This window comes from Delphinus delphis, chromosome 9, assembly GCF_949987515.2.
Source record: "Delphinus delphis chromosome 9, mDelDel1.2, whole genome shotgun sequence".
In the NCBI taxonomy this organism is placed as follows: Eukaryota; Metazoa; Chordata; class Mammalia; order Artiodactyla; family Delphinidae; genus Delphinus; species Delphinus delphis.
The window spans coordinates 51,914,131-51,927,470 of record NC_082691.1 but is presented as its reverse complement, the minus strand read 5'-3'; the positions used below and the strand labels follow the sequence as shown (position 1 = coordinate 51,927,470).

Below are 13,340 nucleotides of genomic sequence, written 5' to 3'. Positions count from 1 at the left end.
ATTGATCTATAAAATGAATAAAATTCTAATCAAAATCCTAACTTTCTTTTTGTGGAACTTGACAAGCTGATTCTTAAAAGTACTTGGACAAAGGGCCAAGAATAGTCATGATACTCTTAAAGAAGGAAATGCAGGTGGGAGAAATTGCTTGTTGGATATCAAGCCTTATTATGAAGCTACAGTAATTAAGGTGATATGGTATTGGTACAAGAATATACAAGTAGGGACTTCCCTGGTGCTCAGTGGTTAAGAATCTGCATGCCAATGCAGGGGACATGAGTTCAATCCCTGGTCTGGGAAGATCCCACATGCCGTGGAGCAACTAAGCCCGGGCACTGCAACTACTGAGCCTGCACTCTAGAGCCTGTGAGCCACAGCTACTGAGCCCATGTGCAACAACTACTGAAGCCTGCACACCTAGAGTCCATGCTCCACAACAAGAGAAGCCACCACAATGAGAAGCCCGTGCAACGCAACTAGAGAAAGCCCGTGTGCAGCAAGAAGACCCAACGCAGCCAAAAAAAAAGATAGAATATACAAGTAGATCAGTAGAATATATACAAGTCCCAGAAACAGACATTTGATTATGGCATATGGATACTTGATTTATGAAAAAGATGGGACTTTGGAGCATTGGGAAAAAATGGTCTTTTCAATAATGATGCTAGAGCAACTGGACAATTAGTGAACTAGAAAATATGAAAGATATATCCAGAATGTAGTAAAGAGAGATAAGGAGATGGAAAGTGTAAAGCAGCACGTGGAAAATATAATGTAATGGGCCAACATGTCTAATTAGAGTTTCGAAAGGAGAAAGTAGAGACAATGAACCAAAAGCAATATTTTAAAAAATAATGGCTATGAATGTTCCAGGACTGATGAAAAATATGAATCCACAGATCCGTGATGTACAGCATATCCAAAGCAGAATAAATAAAAAGTTTTACCCTGAAACTATAGAACATTATAAACAATGAAAATATCATGAGAGCAGTCAGAGAGTAGGGAGGGAACACTTACAAAGGAATGACAAGACTTCCTAGCAACTATGGTGAAAGTCATGATCAACGTAGAAATGGGTATCCAGTCTAAATATGTTGATAATCAAAATAAATGTGAATGGAATAAATAACCAATTTGTAAAAAAACAAAACAAGAAAGAAAACCTAAGTGCTATTTATGAAAGATAACTCTAAAGCATAAAACCACAAAAAGGTTGACATTAAAAGAATGGGACCCATGCATATATGGACCTTCATCTATGACAAAGATGGCATTAAGAACAATGGGGAAAGAATAGCTTTTGATTCTGGGTCAACTGGGAATCCATATAGAAAGAAAAAGAGTTTTGACCCTTATCTTGGCATCCACAAAAATCAATTTTAGGTGGACTATAGATTTAAATGTGAAAAGTAAAACAATAAGACTTCAAGTAGATGATATTAAGAGGATATCTTCATGACATTAGGATAGAGAATGAATTCTTAAGTGGACACAAAAAGCATTGTTTGTAATAGTAATGGATTGGCTATAACATAAATGTCCATAATAGTAGGCATATTAAATAAATTATATTATTTCCATGTGTAGATCTAACTTTAGTAGAACTGTAACCACACCAGACTGAACCGGGATTTAATCAATACACTTTTGGATTTTGCTTTAACTGAGTGTTAAAGCTTATTTAAAAAATCTGTGTCCAAATGATCTCCACTCAAAATTTCTCAAAATGTATGGCTTATGGCTTTAACTGTAATTTCAACTATGGCTGAGTCAGAGTATTTGGGTCTAGAATTCTCTATTTCCACAATGTGTTTTGTCATATTTTAATTTTATAGTTTTTGCTTTTTGTGCCTCATTTAAGAAATTCTTAAATATTTACTTCTGTATCGGTCGGGGTCCCACAGGAAAGACATGATCCATTCAAATTGAGTAATTTGAGGAAAATTTAACAGAGAGCTTATTTTCAAAGGTGTGGGTAGAGTGTAGGGAAACCACAAAGGATAGCGTTGTACTCTAGGAGAGAGAAAGATACAGATAGATAGATGGTAGGTAGGTAGGTAGATAGGTAGGTAGATGGATGGATAGATAGATAGATAGATAGATAGATAGATAGATAGAAAAATAGAACCCAGATAGTGCACTGTGGAGAAAGGCCACCTGACTGGAGCTGGGCCTTTGGATGGAGAAACCAGTCAGTCTGCAGCAATGTGCTGCAGCAAGAGAGCCAAGGGAATAAATCCTCAATCTCACTCTCCTCCATTCCTCTTATCTTCTGCTGCTGTTCCCCATTTGCTGAACCCAAATGGAAGCCAAAGAGCATGAGACACACTTGATGCAGTCCATATGGTTCAGCCCCTGGGGCAGAAAGCAGAATCAGAAATTACAAAATGGCCACAAATGTTGCCTATCTCTGTATTTCCTCCAAGAGTTAGAATCAATATTTCCCCACCTCTTGTATCTCAGCTTGGCCATGTGACTTATTTTGGCCAATGGAGCATTAGCAAACATGATGCCAGCAGAGTTTTGAAAGACGTTGGGGCTTATACAACTGTCCTGTCAACAGTTATTGAGACCCTTACCTACGTGAAGTAGTCTGGGCTAGACTACTGGGTGATGAAGGACATTTAACTTGTCACCCCAGCCTTTCGCCAGCCAACACTCAGAAGCAGAGTGACCCAGCTGACTGGCAGCTGACCACAGATGCGTGAGTGAGCCCAGCCACAGTCATCAGAAGACCTGTCCAGCTGAGCCAACCCCAAGTGGCTAACCCAGAATTGTGAGCTTAATAAAGTGTTATTCAAGGAATTCCCTGGTGGTCCAGTGGTTGGGACTCCACGCTCTCACTGCCAAGGGCCCGGGTTCAATCCCTGATCAGGGAACTAAGATCCCACAAGCTGCGTGGCATGGTCAAAAATAAATAAATAGAAGTGGTATGCAGCAAAAACTGATATAAGGTGCAGATGAAAGATACCCAGCATCTAAAACATTTTATGCTTTGCCTTTTACAGTTGGTTCTTTAATCTATATGGAAATAATTATGTGTATGCTTTGAGGAAAAGTATCTTATTTAATTTTTTTATCATATGTCTAGTCAATTATTTCCAACACTTCATTGAATAATAAGTCCTTTCTTCACTGATTTCTAATGTTGCCTCAATCATACTTCATATATGTGTGGAAGCTGTTTCTGGACTTTCAATTCTATTCCTTTTATCTACTTGTGTAAGTTTGCATCAATACTACATGTTTTTTTATGATTATAATTTTATAATAAAATGATATCTGGTAGAGAAAGTGCTCTCACCTTATTACCATTTTTCTTCAAAACTATAGTGGTTATTTTCAATCGTTTACATTGCCAGATCAATTTCAGGATAAGTGTGCCAAGTTCCACATAATATCTTGCTTGTATTTCAATAAGAATTGAATTTGTAAATTAATTTGGGAAAGAAGTGATGTATTTATGACGTTGAATCTTCCTATTTAATAATGTGATATAGCTCTGTTACTGTTGGGAATGATATCTGTTTCCTGTGTCTTTTTTTTTAGTTTTTTGTTTGTTTGTTTTTGCGGTACGTGGGCCTCTCACTGTTGTGGCCTCTCCCGTTGCGGAGCACAGGCTCCGGACGCACAGGCTCAGCGGCCATGGCTCACGGGCCCAGCCGCTCCGCGGCATGTGGGATCTTCCCGGACCGGGGCACGAACCCGCGTCCCCTGCATCAGCAGGCGGACTCTCAACCACTGCGCCACCAGAGAAGCCCTTTTTTTTTTTAGTTTTTAAAATACTGGTATACAGGAACACTACTAATTTTTGTTTGTTGATTTTGTATCCAGCAAGCTGACCGGGCTCTCTTATTAGTTCTAATAAATTTACACATTCTCCTGGATTTTCTACAGGGACAATATCATAAATATTGGTGTTTTTTTTCTTTCTTCTTATCCAGTCCCTGACTCTTGTTTATTCTTATGGTCTTACTACACTTGTTAAGCCCTGCAACACAATGTGGAATAGGAGGAATGATAGCCGCTGTCTTATTTCTTTAATCTGCTAATGTGGTGTATTACATTAATAGATTTTCTTTATTGAACATGTGGCATTTCTTGGATAAATCAAACTTGGTCATAATATATTACTTTTTAATTTACTTCTGAATTAAATGTAACATTTACTCAGAATTTTTAATGCCTATGTCATTAGTAATTTTGCTAGTAATTTCCCTTTTCTGTACCGTTCTTGTCCAGTTTTACTGTCAAGGTTATACTATGCTCATAAAATGAGCTGGGTAACAACCTAGTTACCTACTTCTTGAAGTATTTTATATATTATAGGAATAATCTCTTCCCTGAAGGTTCTGTAAAATTTGCTTTTTGATCTCTTATTGAGTTAATGGTTACTGGTTTGTCCAAATTTTCTTTTTCTTCTTGAGACATGTGGGGAAGTAACTGCTTTCTCCTGACTTTAAGTTTTCATGCTTTCTCCTGACTTTCAAGTTTCTACTCATGCAATGCCCTTGGTCTTGAGCCTCATCTCCACTATATCTCCTCTTCAGAGAAGAGGAGACTTGGATGACGGATGAACTCAGGCCCTTTTGGGCTCCCTCCTTCCAGTCTTTCTGTCTGCAAGATTTGTGTTCTAGCCGGTTGTCTTCCATAGAATAAAAGGGCTGCATACCTGCTGGGGCAGCCAAGGCTGTCCATCTGTGTGATGACAAGGTAATTATGTCAAATTCAGTGGCAAATTATTACAAGTTCACTTAGCTGTAGACCAAAGCCACTCTCTCTAAACTGCTTTATCAGTCATAAATGTGATGTTTTGACTTCTTTGTAGCTGGTTATATTTAATGATAAGAAACTTGGGAGGGGAAGAAAGGGTGTTATTCTTTGTCCACAATTTGCAACATCTGGTGTATTGGCTGAACACTTTGAAAAATAAATACAACTAGGGAAATTAAGGCTCTGGGGGTTGTGAGGGTTCATGGTTTACAGCCTTGGAGTTTTGACCTTGGTATTTTGTAGCAGCCCAGATTGTGCAGTTGGCTTTTGTGGGAATGCCTTCTTCAGGTGGCTTTAGCCCTTGTGCTTTAGTAAGCATGGCATACATGGGGTTGTGATATTGATGGGTCACCATAGTTTATGGTAGTTTTATCCTCTGGTATTTGGTTGTTTTTCTGCAAAAGGGGTGTTGTTTTGTTTTTATTGTGGTAAAATATACATAAAGTTTATCAGTTTAACCATTTTAAAGTGTACAGTTAGCAGCATTAGGTACATTCCCATTGCTGTGTAACAAAAGGGTTGTTTTTAAAAGATACAGAATCAAATAAGTGTTGCTCTGGTCTCCATGTGTGGGTACCTACAGATTGGCCATGAATGCTGCACCCAGTTTGGACTGGTATTGGAGAAGAAACTGAGTCAGAGATGATATCTGTGTGTGTGTGTATATATATATATATATACACACACACACACATAAACACCCACATATATACACATATCGGGGAGATAGAGCAATCCAAAGGAAGAATAGGTGCTGGAGAAGCAACTATGATGTCTGTTTCTTAGAGATAGCCAGTGATGAATATCATATATATACTTTTTTTTAAACAAAATTGAGACTGTCCATCATTGTCCAATATGGTAGCTACTAACCACATGTGGCTATTTCAATTTCAATTTAGTTAAATTACAGTTTAGCTCCTCAGTCATACTAGCCACAATTGAAGTGCTGAGAAGCCACACTTGGCTGGCGACTACATCATTGAACGGTACAGATATGAAACATTTACATTGTCACAGAATATAAATCATAGTTAACATACCATGGTTTGAAATCAAATATTTGAAAAGTTTATCTTTCATGCCTGAGAAATATTCCATAGAAGGATGTACCATCAATTATTTAACCATTCCCATGTGAGCATTTTTAAGGTTGATATACACAACTAAATAACATTCTAAAAATGTATACTATATTGTCTGTCCTCATTCTCACAAGCACTGAGAGTTTCAGTTAAAAACAAATATTGCCAATTTGATAGGCAAAAATAGATCCCAATACTGTTTCCCTAAATATTAGTAAGTTGAACAATGACCCAATGTAATTTGTTACAGAGCTGAAAGACATGGACGTTCAGGGAGCCACAGGGGCATTTTTATACCGTGCAGCATCGACAAATTGCTTCCTAGAATGTGAAGAAATGGCCACTGAACAGAGGCTAAAGCAACGTAGGACAGGATGCACACACTCTCGAAATGGGTATCCCAGGGGCATAGAGAAAAGGGAAGACACGCAGAGCCGCAGGTGTTGAGGGGAAACGGGAGGAGAAAACCTGGATTTGGCTTAGAGGGCCGCCAAAGTAAGTCACAGAGCTTCGTGTCACCTGGAGTCTTTCCGCAGCGAGTGGCGGGAGGAGTCGCCTCCAAGGACTCCAGCGACGGCGGCGGCCTGCTGTTCGGCTCTGACGCGAGCCTGGGCCCACGGCAGCAGTGGCCTGGCGCCTGGGTTCTGCCGCGCCCCCGCGCGTTTGTGAGCTGGCCCCCGGTCACACTAGGACACCTCGGGGGAGGCCCGGGCCTCCATTCAATTCCCCAGGAGGGACGCGCGCCGGCCTCCGCGTGCTGAGTAGAGAACGCGCGCCTGGGTCCTCGGCTTGAGCATTAGAATCTCCCAAGTAGATAAGGGTTCTGATTTAATTGGTCGGGGGCGTCCCAGGCTTCTGATTCTAAGAAGCCGCGGGGATGAAAAGCCACGGGCCAGGGCCCTGGTCCCCAGAGGTTACTACCACGCTAATCCACTCGAGTCCGACTTCACGGATAGTCATGCTCCGAGGTTTTTCTCCCGGAACCTGATTTTCCTGCCTGTGGGATGAACAGCAGGCGATACAGGCGCGGTGAAAATGGCATTTAGTGACATGGAGGACGCAGCTTGTCACCGAACCAATTCATTTGGTTTAACCAAACAGCCAGTCCAACCTCTTTTGTCTCGGTTGCTCCCGGGCTATTCTTCAGGGTGGGCGAGGCTCCCAAACCACGAACCAGGCTGAAGGAGAGCAACCCGAGCTCAGGAATAACCGAGTTTATGCTGATCTCCAGGAGGTGGCGACTGCACCTGTGTTTAAAGGGATCCCCGAGACCATGAGGATTTGATTTGGAGGCGTGTCTGCCTTTGAAGTTACCAAGAATAGTACTGGGGAATGAATGTAGGCAGGAGAGGTGGCTGAGCTTTGAGAAAGCTCTTGGGGTGAGTGTGACTTCCTTTCTCCCATCATCTAAACAACAGGAGGAGGAAAAGTTACAGGACTAATTTAGTCCTAGCCTAATATAACAAAAACACGGTATTTATCAGAAAAACAGGAATTATTTGTAGAATGTGAGAATGTAATTGAAGAACCGGATAATAGAACTTTAAGAAAAGGGAAATAGAAAACTTTAAAAGGAATTCCTTGGTTTACTAATAATGTTGCAGAAAGGGGGACCCCTTCCAGAGACCGAGAGTGGGCTCTTGTCTAACACTCGGAAATGAATTGCCCGAGGAGACACATGTGCTGACAAAGCAAGAGACTTTATTTGGAAGGGGCACCTGGTGGAGAGCAACAGGGTAAGGGAACCCAGAGGACTGCTCTGCCACGTGGCTCGCAGTCTTGGGTTTTATGGTAATGGGGTTAGTTTCCGGGTTGTCTCTGGCCAATCATTCTGACTCAGGGTCCTTCCTGGTGGCGCTTGCATGCTCGGCCAAGATGGATTCCAGCGAGGAGGATTCTGGGAGGCTGGTAGGACACATGGACTGACATCTCCTCTCTCCTTTTGACCTTTCCCAAATTCTTACAGTTGGTGGTAGCTTGTTAGTTCCGCGTTCCTTACCAAGAACTCCTGTTGTAAGATAACTCATGCCAGGGTGGGTGGTTTCAGTGTTTCCCCTAACAATACCAATATCTAAAATGTTACAAAATTGAATATACCAAGTGTTCTATCATGATTGAAATAAAGTACTCTAAAAATGCCACTTGAATTCATTCATATCTTTTGATGAACACCATCACATCCCTATTTCAAAGTGATGTTTAAAATGTCCTTTGAGTGCCGGTTTAACAGGAAAACTCCTATGCGTCATTATCTATAGACTCATATCAAAGGCTCACCTTTCATTTGCAAGGTCCCTGGTCTAGGCAGTTGGATGCTTCCCCTCGGCCTGGATGTTGCTGCCTTGGTGAATAGTCATGGCCCTCCTGGTTATCAGGGTGGTTGGCCCACGACTTTTCCCAGTCCTTTTCCACAGCCTTCCAACCCCTCCCGTCACCACCAAATTCAAATTTGGAATTTAAAGTTGAATAATGATTACGGCTTACTTTTTAGAATTTATGAAAAGCGGTGAGGCTCCCTTCTCTATAATAATTCTACATGTGTAGCCTTTTAGCATGCTATTTTGTGGATTGTACTTGTAATTTGTCATCTGCCTAATGAGTTAAGAACTTGGTGGTTTTTAAAATTGAGATATAATTGACATATAACATTGTTAGTTTCTGGTGTACAGAATGATTCAATATTTGTATATGTGCAAAACGATCACCACAGTAAGTCTAACATCTGTCAACCTACATAGTTACAAAATTTTGTTCTTGCGATGAGAATTTTTAAGATCTACTCTTTTAGCAACTTTCAAATAGTACTTATATCCCTAGGACTTTATGCTTTAACAGAAAATTTTTACCTTTTGATCCACTTCATATCTCCCCCTCCATCCCCTGCCTCTGGCAACCACCAATCTGTTCTCTAGATCTATAAGTTCAGGTTTTTTTGGGTTTTTTTTTGCGGTACGCGGGCCTCTCACTGTTGTGGCCTCTCCCGTTGCGGAGCACGGGCTCCGGATGCGCAGGCTCAGCGGCCATGGCTCACGGGCCCAGCTGCTCCGCGGCATGTGGGATCTTCCCGGACTGGGGCATGAACCCATGTCCCGTGCATCGGCAGGCGGACTCTCAACCACTGCGCCACCAGGGAAGCCCTGAGTTCAGGTTTTATTACAAGATAATATTGCCACATCCTTACAAGATCATATGGTATTTGTCTTTCTCTGACTTATTTCACTTAGCATAATGCCCTCAAGGTCCATCCATGTTGTCGCAAATGGCAAGATTTTCTTTTTTATGGCCAAGTAATATTCCACTGTGTGTGTGTGTGTGTGTGTGTGTGTGTGTGAGTGATTTTTTGGTGTCAAATTCAAAAAATCATCACAAAGATGTATATCAAGGAGCTTACCCACTATGCTTTCATCTAGTTTTATGGTTTCAGATCTTAAGTTAAAGTCTTTAATTCATTTTGAGTTAGTTTTGGTGTACAGTGTAAGATAGTGATCCAGTTTCATTGTTTTGTATATGGCTGTCCAGTTTTCCCAATGCCATTTATTGAAGAGACTATCCCTTCCGCAATGTGTATTCTTGGCTCCTTTGTCATAAATTAACTGACCATATATGTGTGGGCTCATTTCTGGGCTCTCTGTTCTATTCCATTGACATATATGTCTGTTTTTATGTCCCTATCATACTGTTGGAAATACATATAATTTGCTAGTGTTCCAGAGGTCTGGTATTTGTTTAATCAAGAGCATTAGAGTACTAATTAGTATACTTACCTTCTTTACTCAGCATAAGGTAGAGGTGAAAAAAGCTTTTTAATCTTAATATTGCAATTTATATTACCTTTGGTCTTCATAATACAGGTAGTTTTCTTATCCCCCTCCTCCCGTTTCTTTTAGGGAATTTAAATACTAAGGTTCTGACTTGTGATTTAAACTCCACCTTAAAAAGCAGACTGGGATTACTTCTACCTAAGAATTGTCTCAAATTTTGTTTAGAACTTGAAAATAAGCTAAGTTTCAAAAACATTTTGTTGTGGTAACTCCTATAATAGTATTTAATCCATCTTGGAAAATGTCTATTTCTGAATCTTTCCTCATTTATACAGTAATGTAAATGAGAAGTGATATATTTACCATTTCAATGATTATGACTAAGAAAGAGGGAAAAATGTAATTAACTTTATACCACATAGTGAAACCCTGCTTTTAAACTGTTATACAATATAAAACAATGAGTGGTGTGTGAATATCCATGTATTTTAAGATAGGAGGTAACTTAACAAGTAAGCCAAAGTTCAGATAAAATTAATTAAAATCCAACTTTTAACTATATACAGTAAATTATTTGTGAGTGAAGTGGCTGAAATAAATTAAAAATCCAGATTTGGCTTTTCTTCCTCCTAGTGGTTATATGTACGAAACTAAATTCAATATTAATTGAAAGCCAACAATCCAGAAAGGAAAAATGGTGCATATTTGAATTAAGTGAAAAATTTATCTGTTTTTCTATCCATATATGACTTGCCATTTTAGGTTCTTTCCCTTTCATTGCCCTACTAGTATGTATTCAGTAAATACAAACAAGTATTATCAGCATCTGTAAAATATAACTGGGAAGGCATGTTATTAAAACATAACATATTCCAAAATCAACAAATGATTCGCTGACTACTGGTTTGAGATTATACATACATTATTTGATCATATAATTGAGTTAATGGCATTATTACATGATCCTGTAACAACTAAAGCATTTGGAATGCTCTGGTGGAGACTTGTTTTAAAAGCAATTGCCTTAGGTATATATTATTTTTAACTGTACAATTTTCTTCCAGTTTTACAGTAATGTTAGACAACTATTACTTTTTTCCCCTGTTGAATTGCATCACATATGGTTTACTTCCTAGGCAAGTAAGGGAACTTGTGCCAGTAGAGCACTGCAAATGAGAAAGTGGGGATAGTGGGCTCATCCTTGGATTGTCCTCAATGTGGGATCATCAGGTCAAGGAGAGTAAACATTTCCCAGATGGCTTTAGCAGCAGATTAAACCAATTTTCAGTACTACCCAGAATATATTCTCATATGTTGTCTTAATTCTGCGTTGTCATTGATTTTTATTAATGTAATTAGTTGTTTTATTACTTCATACTATTTTAACTATTTTAATAAGGTTGTTTTGCATTTTTGTTAGCAAAGATTTGTATTTTTCCACTTTTTATAGTTGTCTGCATTTCTGAACGTATAAGCTGTGAATCTTCTTTGGCCACTCACTATTAGAATTTGAATACTGACTTATATTTCCATTAAATCTACATATATTTTTGGTAAATTTTCAACACTTGTATAGCAAGTTGTGATTCGTTTCTTTAATGTACTTTTAAAATTTATGTAGAATCCTTTCTGATGTACAGTTTTGTGAGATTTGACAAATACACCGAGTATTTGTCAATCATGATGAGGATATAGAACAGTTTTTACTCCCCCAAATTCGTTTGTGCTGCCCCTTTATATCCCCACATCCCCTCACCCCCATCCTTAACCTCTGATAATCATTATTTGCTTTCTGACTGTATAGTTTTGCCTTTTCCAGTATGTCATCTAAAAGGAATGCTACAGTATGTAACCTTTTGAGTCTGGCTTTCAGTTACCATAATGCATTTGAAATTCATCCATTTTGTTCATCAACAGTTTATTTTTTGTTACTGAGTAGTATTCCATTGTATGGATGTACCTGAGTTTGTTTATTCACTCACCCACTGAAGGATATTTGGCATGTTTCTAGTTTGGGGCAGTTATGAGTAATTACATTTCATTATGAATTATGAAAAAATGAGAAATGTATGCTATAAATATTTGCATACAAATTTTTATGTGAACATGTTTTTGTTTCTTGGATAAATTCTTAGGAGTGGAATGACTGGGTCCTACAGTTGGTATATATTTAACTTATAAGAAACTACCAAACTGTTTTTGAAAATGGTTGTGCCATTTTGCATTGCTATTGCTATGTAGGAATTCCAGTTGCTCTAAATTCCCTGATTCTTTTGCTTTCCTTTTTATTGTGTACATTTAAAGGCATTTTAAACACCTATTTCTCATGATACCCATTAAAAAATCCATAAATGAATGTGCTCTAAAATATATTGATCTGTTTTTCTCTAGTGATATTAAGGATCCCTTTATTTTTTCTTTTCTCGTTGTTTTTCTGTTTGTTTTTAGGCCACACGGTGCTGCTTGCAGGATCTTAGTTCCCCCACCAGGGATCAAACCCATGCCCCCTGCAATGGAAGCGAGAGTCCTAACCCCTAGACCGCCAGGGAATTCCCTAAAGATTCTTTTTTTTTTTTTAAATTTATTTATTTTTGGCTGCGTTGGGTCTTTGTTGCTGCGCACGGGCTTTCTCTAGTTGCCGCCAGCGGGGGCTACTCTTCATTGCAGTGCGTGGGCTTCATTTTTTTTTTTTTAATCATGATATTGCTTATATGTGGAATCTAAAAAAAATGACACAAATGAACTTATACGCAAAACAGAAACAGACCGACAGACATAGAAAACAAACTTATGGTTACCAAAGGAGAAAGGAGGGGAGGGATAAATTATGAGCCTGGGGTTAACACATAAAATATAAAATATAATATAGGTAACCAACAAGTACCTTCTGTATAGTACAGGGAACTATATTCAATATCTTGTAATAACTTATAAGGGAAAAGAATCTGAAAAAGAATATACATATATATAACTGAATCACTTTGCCATACACGTGAAACCAACACAACCCCGTAAATCAACCATACCCCAATTAAAAAAAAAGAGATAGAATATTCCAGTACCCTTTTTGTACCTTGTCCCCGTCACTCCCCTCACAAGGTAACTACTATTCTCATATTTATCCCCATCAACTTGTTTGGCTGATTTTTGAACTTTATATAAATGAAATCATGCAGCACACTCATGATTGTACTGTTGATGGACATTTAGATATTTCTAGTTTGGGTCCATTATGAATCATATTGGTATAAATATTCTTCCTTGTCTCAGCCTTTAGGTTTTACTTGCCATAAAAGCTTTCTTTAAACTCCTGGCCTTAGTGATGTGGTTACCAACCTCCCTGCAGCCCTGCCCCTACCATCCAACACAAACCCATAAGTCATCACTCTAACGCGCAGACTTCATACTGCGGTGGCTTCTCTTGTTGCAGAGCATGGGCTCTAGGCATGTGGGCTTCAGTAGTTGTGGTGCACGGGCTTAGTTGCTCTGCGGCACGTGGTATCTTCCCGGACCAGGGCTCGAACCCGTGTCCCCTGCAGTGGTTAAGAATCTTCTGCACCACCAGGGAAGTCCCCTAAAGATTCTTTTAATACTTACTTCTGCCCATATGAAATTTATTAATATATAGTATGCAGGATGGTGCCAAGCTGTTTCTTTTCCATACTGATATCCATGTACCTAACAAGATGCTTTGTGTGTTGCCCTACCTTTGCCCATT

The 13,340-nt window shown here is 39.1% G+C and overlaps 1 protein-coding gene across 1 annotated transcript in view; it reads right to left on the bottom strand.

Moving 5' to 3' along the window:
• Nucleotides 1-12,030: 12,030 nt before the first annotated feature.
• Nucleotides 12,031-13,340, bottom strand: part of KRIT1 (KRIT1 ankyrin repeat containing) — a 42,779-nt gene continuing 41,469 nt past the window's right edge. Inside the window, exon 17 of the mRNA XM_060020539.1 lies at nt 12,031-12,342. Within this exon, the coding sequence (XP_059876522.1) occupies nt 12,274-12,342 (69 nt within the window). The 3' untranslated portion in view covers nt 12,031-12,273. The remainder of the gene's footprint in view (nt 12,343-13,340) is intronic.